The 17,861-nt window shown below is 43.9% G+C and overlaps 1 protein-coding gene across 2 annotated transcripts; it reads right to left on the bottom strand.

The window, feature by feature from the left end:
* Positions 1–628: 628 nt before the first annotated feature.
* Positions 629–17,449, bottom strand: LOC113161041. 2 transcript variants are annotated; one of them, XM_026358534.2, is made up of 6 exons: positions 16,854–17,449; positions 15,916–16,025; positions 11,530–11,835; positions 973–1,089; positions 795–902; positions 629–728 (listed from the first exon to the last, which is right to left on the bottom strand). In XM_026358534.2, exons 2-6 carry the CDS (start codon positions 16,010–16,012, stop codon positions 649–651), a joined length of 708 nt encoding a protein of 235 aa, XP_026214319.1. In that variant the 5' UTR covers positions 16,013–16,025; positions 16,854–17,449; the 3' UTR covers positions 629–648. The 2 variants fall into 2 exon arrangements, with proteins under 2 accessions (XP_026214319.1, XP_026214318.1); XM_026358533.2 differs by having other exon boundaries at positions 15,916–17,449.
* Positions 17,450–17,861: the final 412 nt, after the last annotated feature.

Raw genomic sequence — 17,861 nt, 5'->3', positions numbered from 1 at the left:
TACATGAAAAACACAATAAACCTTATTTATTAAGCACTGTTCAAACAAAGTACAATGTGCTGTACAATGAGAAAAAGCATAAAACACATTAAATGAGTAAATTAATAGATAAACTAAACAACTGAAACCAAATTAAGTATCTCACAGAAGGCAGAAAGGCAGTTTGATAAAAATAGAGCTTTGCAGGTCATAAAATCAATCCTAAACCCAACAGGGAGCCAGTGGAGAGGTGACAACAGGTGCAACATGGGTGAATTTCCCTGTTTTACTTCTGCAGGTGTTCAAACCGACGTTCAACTGCTTTTTTATCTTCACTAACAACTGCTGCTCCCGAAAAGGTCGATTGTTATCTGTTTCATCAGTGTCCAGAAATGGAAAGAAAGAGAAAAGGGACTTCAGTTAGATTGTGGGAAGGTTCTTTCTCCTCAGGTAAAAAGTGATCGGGTGTCATTCCGTGTTGCTGCTGCTGCTGCAAGCGGCTCCCACACCTCAGTAACTGGTCCACAAACCCAGTTCAGCTGTGTAAGAATTGTCAGACTTTGTGATTCATTCACAGGCACTGAGGTTTTTATTAAGTTACATAAATTGATAAAGGGGAAACAAATAAAAAACACAAGTTTTAGTCTCCAGATGAGCTCTGATTGGCCGTCACACGTAGATGTCGTCACCTTCTGCTGACGCCTTCTTTGTGATTGGTGTTTTTGTGGAAACAGCCGGATGACAGGAGACTGCAGAGAGGACAACATGTTAGCGTCTGTCAGCATCTGTTAGCATGTGTTGCTGTGTTTGTTTACCGTAAGCAGACTCCTCCTCTTTGCCCTGCCTCGTCTCATCATCATAATCGGTCCCCTCTTTGCCGTGGCAACTGTGCATCCTAACGTAAACATTTTCCTCCACTTGACCTGAAACAGAATGACCTATTACACTCTGACTTCTCATTGGTTTAAATCTACTGCATGTTAGCTGTTGTACCTGACGTATTTGTCATCTTCATCCTCCTTCTCCTCAGCATGAAGATGATGATGATGATGACCAGGAGCAGAAACAGGAGGAGGCAGGAGACAGACATCGACACCCCCACACTGGTACCTGCTCACACACACAGGAACTGTTAATGCTCAGCTGCTGATTTGGTGTCAATATAATAAAGAGGTGTCCAATCCCGGTCCTCGAGAGCTACTATCCTGCTAGTTTTCCTACTACAGTTGCAAGAAAAAGTATGTGATTAAGTGGAGTTTTGTATGAATTGGTCATTTTATTGAACATGTAAACATTCACAGTGCAGGGTGGAAAAAGTATGTGAACCCCTAGCCTAATGACTTCTTCAAGAGCTAATTGGAGCCAGGAGTGAGCCAACCTTGAGTCCAATCAGTGTGATGATATTGGATGTGTTGCTGAAAGCTGTCCTGCCCTTTAAAAACACACACCAGTTTTGGGTTTACTGTTGCAGAACTGTTGCTACTTTCCCTAGGCGTGGTCGTCCTGTAAAGATGACTGCAAGAGCACAGCGCAGAATGCTGAATGAGGTAAAGAAGCATCCTAGAGTGTCAGCTAAAGACTTACAGAAATCTCTGGCACATGCTAACATTTTTAGTACATGGGAGGACACCATGGAGGAAGCCATTACTGTCCAAAAAAAAATATTGCAGCACATTTGAAGTTTGCAAAAGAGCACCTGGATGTTCCACAGCACTACTAAAATATTCTGTGTACAGATGAAACCAAAATTGAGTTGTTTGGAAAAAACACACAACACTATGTGTGGAGAAAAAAAGGCACAGCACACCAACACCAAAACCTCATCCCCACTGTAAAACATGGCAGAGGGAGCATCATGGTTTGGGGCTGCTTTGCTGCCTCAGGGCCTGGACGGATTGTTGTCATTGATGGAAAAGTTAATTCCAGAGTTTATCAAGACATTTTGCAGGAAAACGTAAGACCACCTGTCACCAACTGAAGCTCCACAGAGGATGGGTGATGCAACAGGACAATGATCCAAAGCATGCAAGTAATTCAACAAAAGAATAGATTCAACAGGACAAAATACACCTTCTGGAGTGGCCCAGTCAGAGTCCTGACCTCAACCCAATTGAAATGCTGTGCCATGACCTTAAAAGAGCCATTCACACCAGACATCCCAAGAATATTGCTACACTGAAACAGTTTTGTGAAGAGGAGTGGTCCAAAATTACTCCAGATCGTTGAGCAGGTCTGATCTGCAACTACAGGAAACGTTAGGTTGAGGTTATTGCTGCCAAAGAAGGTTCAACCAGTTATTAAGTCCAAAGCTTCACATACTTTTTCCACCCTGCACTGTGAATGTTTACATGTTATGTTCAATAAAAACATGAAAACATATAATGTTTGTGTACTATTATTTTCAGCAGACTGTGTTTTTGTATTGTTGTGAGTTAGATGAAGATCAGAGCACGTTTTATGACCAATTCATGCAATACTCCATGTAACCTCACATACTTTTTCTTGCAACTATATCTCTGCCCTACCCACTGCTGATTATCTGGATCAGGTGTGTTCAACCAATAAGAACCTGGAAGTGCAGGGCTGGTTGCAAAACAAGCCGGACAGTGGCTCTTGAGGACCAGTATTGGACACCCCTGATCTAATATATATATATATATATATATGTTTTTTTATATTTTGTTTTTTGTTTTACTTCTTTTTCACGTGGATTTAATTTCTTTTGCAGATTAAAAAAAAACCTTGAGAGTTTTGGCGATTAACAAAGATGGCCGACCAAGAAGCATGCTCCAGGATTGAACAGCGGTCAGTTATCAAGTTATTGGTTGCGGAAGGGTGCAAACCCGTTCAAATTCATAGGAGAATGTCAACTGTGTATGGTGCCACATGTTTCAGCCAAATATAATGTCTACAAGTGGGCTAAATTGCTTAAAGAAGGGCAAAACAGTGTTGAGGATGAAGGCAGGCCTGGGAGGCCTACAGAAGTGAGGACTCCTGATCAAATCAGTCAATGACCTCATTCAGTCTGACAGAAGGGTGACAGTGGATGACATTGCAAGGACTTTGAAGAGAAAAGTAAGCTTCCCAGTAAGTAAGCTTCTATCTGTATTAGAAGTACTGTAAAATACTACTAATACTGAAAAAATCACCTTATTTATTGAATGACCCTTGAATGACCCTGTATATATATATATAAAACACGAATAACACATTTATTGACAAGAGATGAGAACAGGAAACTATTGGAATGCTACTACATAAGTAACTCTAGTGAACAGGGCTACATGTGTAGCATGATGTGGGAACTATGGATACTTAGAAACCCTTAGACTAACACCGAAACAACTAGTAGCACAGTGCTCTAATATCTACAAGAAACACCTGACACCACAACTAGAGATTGATGAGGTACAACACAATTGCTACAGCAAGGGGGAGCCAGGCAGGGAGATATTGCCATCGTCCTCCCCACAATCAGAGATTGGGTCCCAAGCCCCAATAAAAGAGCTTAATGCAAGAGCTGCTGGCCTAAGATTGAAGATCATGGCTAAGATGAACACCTGGAGCCCCCAAGGCCAGTTACCAAGAATAAGTGAAGTACCTTCTGAAAGTCTAGACTACATACACTATACCTTCACTGAGACCAATCAGCTGATATACCTTGAGATCCTTGAGGTACTTGGCTATACTTGGAGGCTAAGATCAAGGCAACACGGAGAGAGGTTAACCAACTACCATAATTGCAGAAAGGCATCATGAAGAAGAACCACGTACTTAAGAATTACAACACCATGACCATACCTGAGGCCTTGAAGACTGCCAAGCAAAGGCTCACAGCCCTGGCTACCCGGCTGAAGAGATACACTAGAGAAGTTGAAACCAGGAAAATAAACAGGAGGTTGTCCACTGAGCCAAGGCTGGAGACTGAAGAATACTGGAAAAGCATATGGGAGAAGGAGGCATCACATAACAGCAATGCCCAGTGGCTGGTGGACTTGAAAGCAGACAACAACAAGATCCAGTAACCATCACAATGGCAGACATCCAAGAGAGGATCTCGGGTATGAAGAACTGGACAGCACCAGGTCCTGACATGATCTATGCCTACTGGCTAAAGAAGCTAACCTCACTCCATGAGCGCAATTGAAAAATCTACTAGTGGATGAAATCCACCCTGAATGGTTAACGGAAGGCCGGACAGTCCTGATCCTGAAGGACCCCCAGAAGGGAGCAGTCCCATCCAACTACCGCCCAAAAACCTGCCTCTGCACAACATGGAAGCTCCTGTCAGGCTTCATAGCAGCCAAGATGAGAAGGCACATGGATCAATACATGAGCAGTGCCCAGAAAGGAATTGGTAGTAACACCAGGGGATTAAAGCACCAGCTACTGGTAAACAAAGCAGTCACCAGAAACTGTAAGGATATACAGCCAAGACATCGGAATGTCATTCGGACCGGATAAGTGTGGTCGGATGGTAGCAAGGAGAGGAAAGGTAGTCAGAACTGAGGAAATAGAACTACCAGAAGACAAGACAGCAGATGTTGAGGATAGCTACAAATACCTTGGAATCCCACAGGAAAATGGTAACCACAAAAAGGGCGCAAGGAAAACAGCAACCACTAAGTACCTCCAAAGGGTAAGGCAAGTCCTGAGAAGACAGCTCAATGGGAAGAACAATTCAATTCAACTTTATTTGTATAGCGCTTTTTACAATTGTCATTGTCACAAAGCAGCTTTACACAAGCAAAGAAACTATGGAGGTTTACATGAACAGTGAATGTGTAAGAATCATAATAAACAGATTGTCCCTGATGAGCAAGCCGAGGGCAACGGTAAAGGTAAAACTCCCTGAGAAGGCAACAGGAAGAAACCTTGAGAGGAACCAGACTCAACAGGGAACCCATCCTCATATGGGTGATCACATACTATGTGTTAGGTAGCAGGCAGTCCAGTATAAGAGTTAATGTCTATAAGTTATTATGGAGTCCAGTTAGTTATTGCAGGCTCAGGTAGACTTGTTCCAGTGATGGACTATCGAGCGTTGAGTTGAGACGTCCGAGAAACAGCTTCCGAAGTCCGCCGAGGCCAAGACCGACTTCGTGGTGGCGTGTAACCAACCCCAGTCACTACGCGCATCCCATATGGGCCATACGGGGGATCCAAGTTCAATTCAATTTCAATTCAGTTTTATTTGTATAGCGCCAATTTACAACAGAAGTTATCTCAAGGCACTTTACAGTGTAAGGTTTAAGACCTTACAGAGTATAATTATACAAAGAATTATAAAAAATCCAACAATCCCATTTGAGCAAGCTTTAGGCAATAGTGGAGCGGAAAAACTCCCTTTAGAGGAAGAAACCTCCAGCAGAACCAGGCTCATAGTGGGCGGCCATCTGCCTCGACCGGTTGGGGTGAGTGGAAAGAGGAGAGAGAAAATAACAGCAGGCAACAAAAACAACAACAAGCAGCAAGAACATTGGGCAGGTGAACTGGATTCTGGATATGTACAACTCCAGGCTGAGCAAACCTGACGAAAAGTAGAGAGGGACACAGAGAGGAGGAAACACAACTACAGGAGAGAGAAGACACAAAGTTAATGACATGCAATGGTAGAATATGAATGAATAGAGGAGAAAGGAGAGAGGAGAGGAGCTCAGTGTATCAGTAGAGTTCCCTCAGCAGACTAACCTATAGCAGCAGAACTAAGAGATGGCTCAGAGTCCCCTGATCCATCTCTAACTATAAGCTTTATAAAAAAGGAAAGTTTGAAGTCTAGTCTTAAATGTAGAGAGGGATGTCTGCCTCCAGAACCTGAACTGGGAGCTGGTTCCACAGGAGAGGGGCTTGATAGCTAAAGAGTTCTGCTTGGAAGATATGGAACTATGAGTTCTTTAAGATAAGATGGAGCCTAATTATTAAGTGATTTATAAGTGAGGAGAAGAATTTTAAATACAATTCTGGATTTTACAGGAAGCCAATGGAGAGAAGCTAACGTTGGAGAAATATGTTCTCTCTTGCTAATTCAAGTCAGAACTCTGGCTGCAGCATTTTGGATTAACTGGAGGCTTTTTAAGGAGTTATTGGGACATCCATTGTTTTTGTTCTGTTATATTTTTGTATTATGTGCATGGTTTATGTGACTTTTATTTTGAGGGAATTTTTATTTATTTATTTTTATTTTTTTTATTTTTATTTTCTTTGTGACCTCTGACCTTTTAGAAATGTAATTTCCGGTCAAGTCGCGCTACTTTCCTCAGTCGGCTTCAAGCCTCGCTGAGGTAAGGCAAATTTATGCGGGTGCTCCTGTAAATATGTTAATACATGTTGTTGATAAACGATAGTTTTAAACTTGTATTTCGAAGTTAACAAATGATATTATTCTTGTCTAAGCGTCAGTATTTATTTATATTTATTTTTGTAAGACTGTACAGCACTGAAATTAAATGCTTAATATCTACAAGAAACACCTGACACCACAACTAGAGATTGATGAGGTACAACACAATTGCTACAGCAAGGGGGAGCCGTTCGCAAGCTAGGTTTGTGGAGCATGTGGTCGGTCTTTCATGCGGTGGTTCTGTGTTTTTTTTTTTTGTAGGGTGTGTATGTGAGAGACCGGTTTATGGAGTTGCTGTACGGTTTTTATTTTATTTTACACAGATAAAATAAACCAGTCGGCAAGGCAGCAGTCGTCCTGTTCTCAATAAAAGAAAACACAACGCAGACTTTCGGCCAGAGACTAAGAGTCAGGAGAGGCCGGCTACACATGGACTAGTTTTTCAGCATCACTTTGGGACAGGGTGCTCCTAATTTTAACATTTTACATTACATTTTACATTTAGTCATTTAGCAGACGCTTTTATCCAAAGCAACTTACAAGTGAGGAACAAGGCAAGCAAAAATCTAAGTCAAGGAGAACCAACATCAAAGCAGAGTGCTATCGAAAAAGTGTTTCTGTTTCAAGAGATGTTAGAAAGAAAGGGTAGAATTTTTTTTTTTTTTTTTTTTTTTTTTTAAGTGCAAAGGAAGATGCGGAAGAGTTCTGTTTTCAGCAGTTTTTTAAAGATTGCAAGTGAGGTGGCTGAGCGTGCAGAGATAGGCAGCTCATTCCACCATCTTGGGATCACTGAGCTGAACAGTTTTCCTTGGTGTCGACTGTGTGGTGCTGGTACCACCAGATGACGTTCCCTGGTTGAGCGCAGTGGACGGGAGGGGATGTAGACCTGAACGATTGAATTGAGATAAGATGGAGCTGTGGAGTTAACCACTCTGTAGGCAAGAGACAGAGCTTTGAACCTGATCCTTGCAGCCACAGGAAGCCAGCGCAAAGATCTGAAGAGCGGTGTGACATGAGACCTTCTAGGTTGATTGAAAATGAGGCGTGCTGCCGCATTTTGGATCATCTGGAGGGGTTTGGTCGTGGATGCCGGTAAACCCATCAGTAGTGCATTGCAGTAATCCAGGCGAGATAAGATCAACGCCTGTACAATGAGTTGGGTCGTGTATTCCGTCAGATAGGGTCTGATCTTTCTGATATTGTGGAGGGCATATCTACACGACCTAGCGACTGTGGCGATGTGATCTGTGAAGGTCAGCTGGTCATCAATGATGACCCCCAGGTTTCTGGCTGACTTAGTAGGGGATATCACCGCAGATCCAATGTTAATGCTGATGTTGTGTTGAGTTGAAGGTCTGGCAGGGAAGACTAGAAGTTCAGTTTTGGGTATGTTGAGTTGAAGGTGTCTTTTTCTCATCCAGGCAGAGATGTCAGAGAGACAGGCAGAGATGCGAGATGAGACAGTTGAGTCATCCGGCGGAAAAGACAGGAAGAGCTGTGTGTCATCTGCATAGCAGTGATAAGAAAAGACATGAGAATGGATGATAGAGCCTAGAGAAGAAGTATAGATTGAAAAAAGAAGAGGACCAAGGACTGAGCCCTGCGGTACAACCTGCGATGAGGGCAGCGCTGCAGAAACCAGGGAAGAAAGCTGCTCTGGGTTGAGAGATCTGAGGTTGCGGCGGAATGTTTCCAATGCAGTGGAAGAATGAGATGGTCTAGAGATGAAGACTGTGAGCTGAATGAGTGGAGTGACAGAGATGTCATCTACAGTGCAATTTCGGATCAGAACAAGGTCCAGGTTGTTGCCAGCTTTGTGAGTTGGAGGAGTGGAGACTAGTCCAAGGTCAAACGTGTTCAGAAGAGCGAGCACGTCAGATGTCTGTGGTTTGTCCAGGTGGATGTTGAGATCACCTAAGACGATGAGAGGAGTGCCATCTTCAGGGAATTGAGACAATAGCATATCCAGCTCGTCACAAAAGTCCCCCAGCTGGCCCAGCGGTCGGTAGATCACAATGATGTGGGCTGTGATCGGTGCTGTAATCCTAACGGCATGATATTCTAAAGAAGACAGATTACTAAAGGGTGCCATGGTGAAGAACTTCCAGGTATCGGCTACTAGGAGACCAGTCCCCCCCCCCCCCCCCCCCCCCGGCGTGATGGGCGAGGAGTGTGAGAAAAAGCAAAGCCGGTGGAGAGTGCGGCTGGGGTGGCCGTGTTTTGCGGAATAATCCAGGTCTCCGTAAGTGCAAGCAGCTGAACAGCTGAGGTTGTAGCAAAAGCTGGAATGAAGTCCGCCTTGTTCACCGCCGACTGACAGTTCCACAGGCCAAGAGAAAAAGAGGCCGGCGGCGAGGTGCTCTGGGTGAGGGGCCGCAGGTGGGAAATGCATCGTCCTCTCGGAGAACGCCATGTCCTGCGTCTGCCGAGGAGGACGGGAATCTGCTGAAAACACATTGAAAGAAAGGGGACAGAAAGGCTTTCCGAAGCGGAAAGGGTTAAAGTGAAGAGTAAGAGAAAGAAGTGCAAATGAAGTTGGTAACCTTGCGTCTTGCGGTGTCCTTGCTCGGTGGACTCGCACAGGTAGACTCGCAGGTCTTTACCCAAATCGGTCTTCACACAAAGAGGGCTGACGCTTCCTCTGACGCTCCAGCAAGACAGGTGCTTTAAATACGGTCGCAATGGGCTACGGCTGAAACCGCCCCCTGGTAGAAACCAATCTAATTTGTGTGCCTTTGTTAGGTCAAAGGTGTGAATGCTCGGTGATTACTAAGCTGAAACTACCACCAACAATAGACCAAAACTCTCTAACTACAGTTCTTAATACTTATTGAAACAGACTGACAAACAGGCTAAATCAGCAGACTAGAGAGAAATGACACAAGCTCTGCTACCTCTGAAACTAACAAACAAATTTCAAACAACCCTTACTTATTCAGTAGATCTCCTGTCCTAGTTTGGTGCTTGTCAAACAATGTTTCCCAGGTGAAAAAAGGCAGTTCTAGAGATTTCTAGAGATTTCTTTGATGTATGAAGTGAAGGAGATATCCTGGTCAAAGATAACTCCGAGATTTCTTACAGTATTACTTGAGGCCAATACTAAGTCATCAAGGGTGAGAACGTGATTAGACATAGTGTCTCTGAGATTTTTAGGCCCAAACAAAATAACCTCTGTCTTGTCTGGTTTTAGGAGAAGGAAATTGGAGGACATCCAGGCCTTTATGTCTTTTAAGCTTGCTTGAAGTTTGACTAATTGATTAGTTTCTCCTGGTTTCATAGATAAAGTATAGCTGGGTATCATCTGCATAACAATGGAAATTTATAGAGTGTTTCCTAATAATATTGCCTAAAGGGGACATATATAAAGTGAAAGGAATTGGTCCAAGCACAGATCCCTGTGGAACTCCATAGCTGACTTTGCTGTGCATGGAAGACTCATCATTAACATGTACAAACTGAAATCTATCCAATAGAGTATAAAGAGTAGCCCATTGTCTGAGGCTAATAGAAGAACATTAGTGACCTTTACCAGTGTTGTTTCTGTGCTATGATGTACTCTAAATCCTGACTGGAAATCTTCATACAAGTTATTACTGCAAAGGTGGTCATATATTTGCTCAGAAACTACCTTTTCAAGGATTTTAGAGATAAAGGGCAGATTAGGTATTGATCTATAATTCACTAAGACCCCTGAGTCCAGAGTAGGCTTTTTGAGTAGGGGCTTGACTACAACAACCTTAAAAGCGTGTGGTACGTAGCCTGTTTGTAAAGATAGATTAATCTGATCTAGTTTGGACGTGCTGATCAAAGGTAAAACATCTTTGAGGAGTCTAGTCGGGATGGGGTCTAAGAGACATATTGATGGTTTAGAGGAATTAATTGCTGAAATTATTTCAGATATATTTATTTCAGATATTCAAAGATCTATGGGGAGGAAGCAGTCTAAGTACGAGCGTGGTCGTACAGATGAATCTAGAGTAGTTGTACTATCCATGCCCTATGCAGGGAGGATCTGATCAATTTTTTCTCTAATAGTTTTTTAGTTTAGTTTAGTTTCTTTGTCAGCATGGCTACAGTGCTGATAAGAAACCTGGGGTTGTTCTTATTTGCCTCTATTGATAAGGAGAAATGTGTGGTTCTGTGCAGGACCCTCAAGTTCCCAGGCCTCTAGTAGAGGACCCAAGCTTGTAGGAATAAGATCACTCCAAGAAAGGGCGAGTGGTGGGATTTTATATATATATATATATATATATATATATATATATGTGTGTGTGTGTGTGTTTGTAGTAGATACAGTAGCTATTACTGCAGTATCAGTAGTAGTAGATAGAGTAGTTAGTACTGCAGTATTAGATAGATAGATAGATAGATAGATAGATAGATAGATAGATAGATACTTTATTGATCCCCAAGGGGAAATTTTGGTGTTGCAGCAGCCATTACACACAAAAACATTTGAACATTGAGTAACATGGTCTACACAACAATACACGAGACACAGTACAAGAATAACACAGAGAATAGACAGTAATACCAACAAAAAACACTGTAGGACTTGAATGTAAAGTGACTTAGTTACACATTGTTAAACCATCAGCGTGGACACTGACTCTCTGTCAGGGAGTCATTGTACAGGCTGATGGCTGTTGGCACAAATGACTTCCTGAACCGTTTCTTGTCACAGCGGAGCTGGAGAAGTCTCTGGCTAAATCTGCTCCACTGTTTGACAAGTGTGCTGTGGAGAGGATGTGAGCTGTTCTCCATGATGCTCAGCAGTTTGTGCAGCATCCTCCTCTCCACCACCTGCTCTAAAGGTTCCAGAGAAGCCCTCAGCACAGAGCCAGCTTTCCTGATCAGCTTATTCAGTTTCTTAGTGTCGCTGGCTCTGATGCTGCTGCCCCAGCAGACGACAGCAAAGAATATCACACTGGCTACAACAGACTGGTAGAAGATCTGCAGCATCTTGTTGCACACATTAAAGGACCTGAGCTTCCTCAGAAAGTATTATTGCAGTATCAGTAGTAGAAGATACAGTAGGTATTACTGCAGTATCAGTAGTAGAATATACAGTAGTTAGTACTGCAGTATCAGTAGTAGTAGATAAAGTAGGTATTACTGCAGTATCAGTACATACAGTAGGTATTACTGTAGTATCAGTAGGTACAGTAGTTATTACTGCAGTATCAGCAGTACGGTGTCTTTTTACTCACCTGCAGCCTGCACCCGGAGCACGAAGTCTCTCCTAATCAGTCGAGTCCCGTTTTCAAAAAACACCTCCATGCTGTAGTTTCCAGCGTCTTCGGTCTGGACCCTGCTGAATCTCAGCGATCCGTTTCTCAGCAGCTCACAGCGCCCATGGTGACACTTGGTGTTGTTTGTCTTCAGGGACAACAACTGTTTATTGTGATTCCACCTGACGTCCCACTCATGCTCCTTTGTCCCCATCTGCAGGCCCAGGGGATTCAGGATGGTCTCGGCGCTATTTTCAGAGACTGTGACGATCTGGGCCAAGGCAGCTGGGGTCAAAGGTCACAGAGAGAGAGGAGGTTCAGAAACAAGTTTGGAAGAATCCGAAACATCAACATGTCAGTTGACACGGCACCAGTACCATAAACAGTACTCTGTGTAGTACACTGTATGACACAGAGTACATATTAAACATATTAAACACAGAGTACGTATTTTACTGTACTACATGTCGTACTGCAGTCTGTGTATTAAATTGGACTACATGCCGTACTGCAGTCTGTGTATTAAACTGTACTACATGCTTTACTGCAGTCTATTTCATGCTGTACTTTTATACTTTCTATCCCATAATATGATCTAATGTTATCACACATTGGCAGGTTTACTTCAAATATTCAATCTTCTTCTCTTTCGGCTTTTCCCATCAGGGGTTGCCACAGCGAATCATCCTTTTCCACCTAACTCTATCATGAGCATCTTCTACCCTAACACTAGCCAACCTCATGTCCTCTGTTAATACGTCCATATATCTCCTCTTTGGTCGTGCTCTTGCCCTCCTGCCTGGCAGCTCCATCTCCAACATCCTTCTACCAATATACTCACTATCCCTCCTCTGAACATGTCCAGACCATCTCAGTCTGGCCTCTCTGACTTTGTCGCTAACACAGGCAACGTGAGCCGTCCCTCTGATGTACTCGTTCCTTATTCTGTCTAACCTGGTCACTCCTAAGGAGAACCTCAACATCTTCATCTCTGCTACCTCCATCTCAGCCTCTTGTCTCTGTCTCCCTGCTACCGTTTCTAACCCATAGAGCAGAGCTGGTCTCACCACTGTCTTGTACACCTTTCCTTTGAGTCTTGCTGACACTCTTCTGTCACACAACACTCCTGACACTTTCCTCCACCCGCTCCAACCTGCCTGCACTTCACCTCTTTTCCACACTCTCCATCACACTGAACTGTTGACCCCAAGTACTTAAACTCCTGCACCTTCTTCACCTCAGCCCCCTGTAACCTAACGCTTCTACCTGGATCCCTCTCGTTCAGACACATGTATTCTGTCTTACTACGACTGACCTTCATGCCTCTTCTTTCCAGAGCAAACCTCCACCTCTCCAGCTGTTCCTCTACCTGCTCTCTACTCTCACTGCAAATCACAATGTCATCCGCAAACATCATTGTCCAGGGTGATTCCTGTCTGACATCATCTGTCAGCCTGTCCATCAGCATAGCAAACAAGAAGGGACTCAAAGCTGATCCTTGGTGTAGTCCCACCTCCACCTTGAACTCCTCTGTCTGACCTACAGCACATCTCACCACCGTCATACTTCTCTCATACATGTCCTGAACTAGTCTGACGTACTTCTCTGCCACTCCCGACGACCTCATACAGTACCACAGCTCCTCCCTCGGCACCCTGTCATACGCCTTCTCTAAATCTACAAAGACACAATGCAGCTCCTTCTGACCATCTCTGTACTTTTCCATCAACATTCTCAAAGCAAAAATGGCATCAGTGGTGCTCTTACGGGGCATGAAACCATACTGCTGCTCACAAATCTCCACCTTCTTCCTAAGCCTGGCTTCCACTACTCTTTCCCACAGCTTCATTGTGTGGCTCATCAACTTTATTCCTCTGTAGTTGCTGCAGTTCTGCGTGTCACCCTTGTTCTTAAAGATCGGAACCAGAACACTTCTCCTCCATTCCTCAGGCATCTTCTCACTCTCTAGAATCCTATTGAACAAACTGGTTAGAAACTCCACTGCTGCCTCTCCTAAGCACTTCCACACCTCCACAGGTACGTCATCAGGACCAACAGCCTTTCCACTCTTCATCCTTTTCAGAGCCTTCCTAACCTCATCCTTTCCAATCTCTTCTATTTCCTGCTCCACAACATCAACATCTTCCTCTCTTCTTTCCCTGTCATTTTCCTCATTCATCAGATCCTCAAAATACTCCTTCCATCTTTTCTGCACACTCTCCTGGGTTGTTAGTACCTTTCCATCTCTGTCCTTAATCACCCTTACCTGTTGCACATCCTTCCCATCTCTATCTCTGTCTGGCTAGCCTGTACAAGTCCTTCTCTCCTTCCTTTGTGTCTAACCTGTCATACAGCTCATCGTAAGCTTTCTGTTTGGCCTTTGCCACCTCCCTCTTCACTCTACGCTGCGCTTCCTTGTACTCCTGTCTACTTTCCTCAGTCCTTTCTACATCCCACTTCCTTCTAGCTAACTTCTTCCTCTGGACGCATTCCTGTACTTCCTCATTCCACCACCAAGTGTCTTTACCTTCTTTCCTCTTTCCAGATGACACACCTAGCACCTTCCTACCTGTTTCCCTGATAACTTCTGCTGTGGTTTCCCAGTCATCTGGAAGCTCATCCTGACCACCCAGAACCTGTCTCAACTTCTGCCTGAATTCCTCACAAGTTTCTTCATTCTTTAGCTTCCACCACTTGGTCTTCTTCTCTGACTTCCCTCTTTTCTTCTTCCTGACCTCCAGAGTCATCTTACACACCACCATGCGGTGCTGTCTGGCTACACTCTCTCCTACCCTCACTTTGCAGTCACTAACCTCTCTCAAATGACCTCGTCTACATAGGATGTAGTCCACCTGCGTATTCCTACCTCCACTTCTGTATGTCACTCTATGTTCCTCTCGCTTCTGGAAGTAAGTGTTGACTACAGCCATTTCCATCCTCTTAGCAAAGTCCACCACCATCTGTCCTTCCAGATTCCTTTCCTTCACACCAAACCTGCCCATCACCTCCTCATCACCTCTGTTGCCCTCACCAACATGCCCATTGAAGTCTGCTCCAACAACAACTCTCTCTCCTCTGGGGATACTCTCTATGACCTCATCAAACTCACTCCAGAATCTCTCCTTCTCTTCTAACTCACAGCCAACCTGTGGCGCATACCCACTGACTACATTCATCATCACCCCTTCAATTTCTAGCTTTATGCTCATCACCCTGTCTGAGACTCTTTTCACCTCTAGAACATTGTTCACAAACTCCCCCTTCAAGATCACTCCTACCCCGTTTCTCTTCCTATCAACACCATGGTAGAACAGTTTGTATCCTCCTCCAATACTACGTGCCTTGCTGCCCTTCCACCTTGTCTCCTGCACACACAGAACATCTACCTTTCTTCTCTCCATCATGTCTGCCAGCTCTCTGCCTTTCCCTGTCATCGTACCAACGTTAAGAGTCCCTATTCTCAAATCTATGTTCCTGCCTTTTCCCTTCTCTCTCTGACCACGAACCCTTCTGCCTCCCCTCTTTCTTCGACCAACAGTAGTCAAATTTCCACCGGCACCCTGTAGGTTAACAGCATCGGTGGCGGTCGTTGTTAACCCGGGCCTCGACCGATCCGGTATGAAAGTTTTGTGAATGATTCGCATGGTTATTTTGGCAATTTTTACGCCGGATGCCCTTCCTGACGCAACCCTCTCTATTTATCCGGGCTTGGGACCGGCACAGAAGTCACTGGCTTGCAACCCCTATGGCTAGATTACTTCAAATATTCAATAATATACAATATTCCCTCTCTCTGTACTTTTCTGCAGGTATCCTCTGCCTGGAGCTGTACATCTCCAGAATCCAGTTCATCTGCCCAATGTTCTTGATACTTGTTGATGTCTTTATTGCCTGCTGTTCTTTTCTCTCTTCTCTTTCCACTCACCCCAACCGGTCGAGGCAGATGGCCGCCCACTATGAGCCTGGTTCTGCTGGAGGTTTCTTCCTCTAAAGGGAGTTTTTCCTCTCCACTGTTGCCTAAAGCTTGCTCAAATGGGATTGTTGGGTTTTCTCTATAATTCTTTTGTATAAATATTTTCTGTAAGGTCTTAAACCTTACACTGTAAAGTGTAAAGATCAAAGTGTATTTATACCACAGAGACTGTGTAGTACACAGTGTTTATTTACCTCACAGAACACTGTGTTTTCAAACTTCAGTACCACCTCACTGAGACAGAACATCACTGTTTATCACTATCTGCAGTTATTCTATGTATATATGTTCTGGTTCTGGTTCTGTCTTTGAGCTACTGCAGAACCTTAAACCTGACGGACTGGAAACATAAGATCCGGTTCTGGAATCAGGCTCAGATCAAACAAACTGACCTTCGCTCTTCATCACCATCAGAGTCATCATAGTCAGTAACAGGACCAGAACCGACATAGCAGCTGTCTGAAGTGGACTCTGCTGGCTCCGCCCCATCAGCTGTCACTCACTGGGAGGAGGAAACACACAGTTTCAGTGGTCAGAGTGTGTGTCTGTGTGTGTCTGTGTGTGTGTGACCTGTTCCATCCTGTTTGTTCTCTCACCACCACAGAACCTCACAGCTGCTGAACTGGACCTCAACCGTCTTTAGATTCACACTCACATTTATCAGCTCAGCTTCTCACTCACTTCCTGGCAGATTGTTCTCGAACTGCTTTAATGAACTGGGGCGGCAGTTAGCTCAGTTAATAGACCAGTCATCTATAAACCAGTAAAGTATAAACCTTACTGGTTTATAGACTCACTGGTCTGAATTCAGGTTCCTCTCGGCTACACAGCTCGGTGACACCCCACAGTAGCGTCGTCATCTACTGCAGCTGTCCAAACAACATTTTCCTCAAGGGGATCTAAAGTTTATCATGATTATAGAACTGGAGCCTCATTTGGACATAAACCAGCTTCTGGAACCAGGTTATCAGGACTCTGTTGGATCTTTAATCTAAAATCCAAATATCCTTTGGACGGTTTATTCTGTTCTCTGTACCTTCATGTCATCATCTACGTCATTAAATCTTAAAGGTTTTACTGAGAGCCTCCTCTTTCACTTCCAGAGCCTGTTTCCTCGTTACACTTTGACAAACTTCTGTTTCCACACAAGGTCCAACTGTCCGGAATTCAGGACTCCAGCCTTCAGCTGCAACCAGTTCTTCCTGAACCTGATCTGCACAGGGATTCGTTTTTTGTCCGGACAGATTCACCAGAGCCAGATATCAGATGATCCAGAACAGACTGAGATAAAGATCCAGATATAAATGTGTGTATGTGTGTTTGTTCCTACCTGTCTGAGTGACGTCGACTGGAAAAATAAAGATCAAACTTAGATCCAGCGGAGATCAGAGACACAAAGAGACATGTAAATGATATCGACACAAACTGAAACACAGAAAGAGAGAAGTAGGAAACGAGATAAGAAACTCGCTTAGCCTTTGTCAGGACCACAGACGGTTTCAGTTTGTGCATATGAGACAAATAAAGAGTCAAAGACTGAGACACAGTCATTTTTAAACCTGCTTTATTAAACTTTGCGTATCAAACTAAAACCACGCGTATGCAAGTCAGAGATGAGCAAACCAAAAAAAAAAACAACATTGAAAACCAGGTGGACATGTCGTAGCTGAGAGGAGGATGCTGTCCAAACTCCTCTCAATCCTGGACAATCCCTCCCACCCACTGCACAGTGTGCTGCTGGACAGAGGAGCACGTTCAGCCAGAGACTGATCAACATTAAGTTCTCTAAAGAGAACCACAGGAGGTCCCTTCTTTCTGAGACCATCGAACTGTAAAGCTCATCCCCCCTGTGTAAGGGGTGGGGGAACTGACATGATCAGAATCAATATTTATGTCATATTTATGTTATCACTCCACCCTGGACTATAATTATATATAATTGACCTATTTTCATCCATCTTACATTTTCTGTGTATATATTAAGTTTTCTGTATTGATGTTATTGTGTATTTATGTTGGTGTTGGATCTTTCCTGGTTCTGGTTCCTTTTCTTTCTGTCTGTGTTGAGAACAACTGTAATGAGGCAAAACAATTTCCCTCTGGGATTAATAAAGTTTTTTGAATCTTTTTGAATCAGATGTGAACCCAGCTGCAGTGACGGCTGCTCCCTCTCTCCATTTACTCTGTAGCTTGCTTGACCACAGGAGGAAAGGCTGACTCTGAACTGTGTGTTTGTGTGTGTGTATCTGTGTGTGTTTGTGTGTGTGTCTGTGTGTGTTTGTGTGTTTGTGTTTGTCTGTGTGTCTCTGTGTGTGTTTGTGTTTGTGTGTGTGTCTGT

Source organism: Anabas testudineus, chromosome 10, assembly GCF_900324465.2.
Source record: "Anabas testudineus chromosome 10, fAnaTes1.2, whole genome shotgun sequence".
Classification (NCBI taxonomy): Eukaryota; Metazoa; Chordata; class Actinopteri; order Anabantiformes; family Anabantidae; genus Anabas; species Anabas testudineus.
This window is presented reverse-complemented; position numbering and strand designations above follow the sequence as displayed.

Bases quoted from the DNA above. Each gene is read 5' to 3' on its own strand.
- LOC113161041 (XM_026358533.2), bottom strand. From the start codon at position 16,012: ATGGGGCGGAGCCAGCAGAGTCCACTTCAGACAGCTGCTATGTCGGTT. The intron at 11,836-15,915 runs GTCAGTTTGTTT...CTTTGACCCCAG, and splicing joins GATGGTGATGAAGAGCGAAG to CTGCCTTGGCCCAGATCGTC. The intron at 903-972 runs GTACAACAGCTA...ATTCTGTTTCAG, and splicing joins GAAGATGACAAATACGTCAG to GTCAAGTGGAGGAAAATGTT.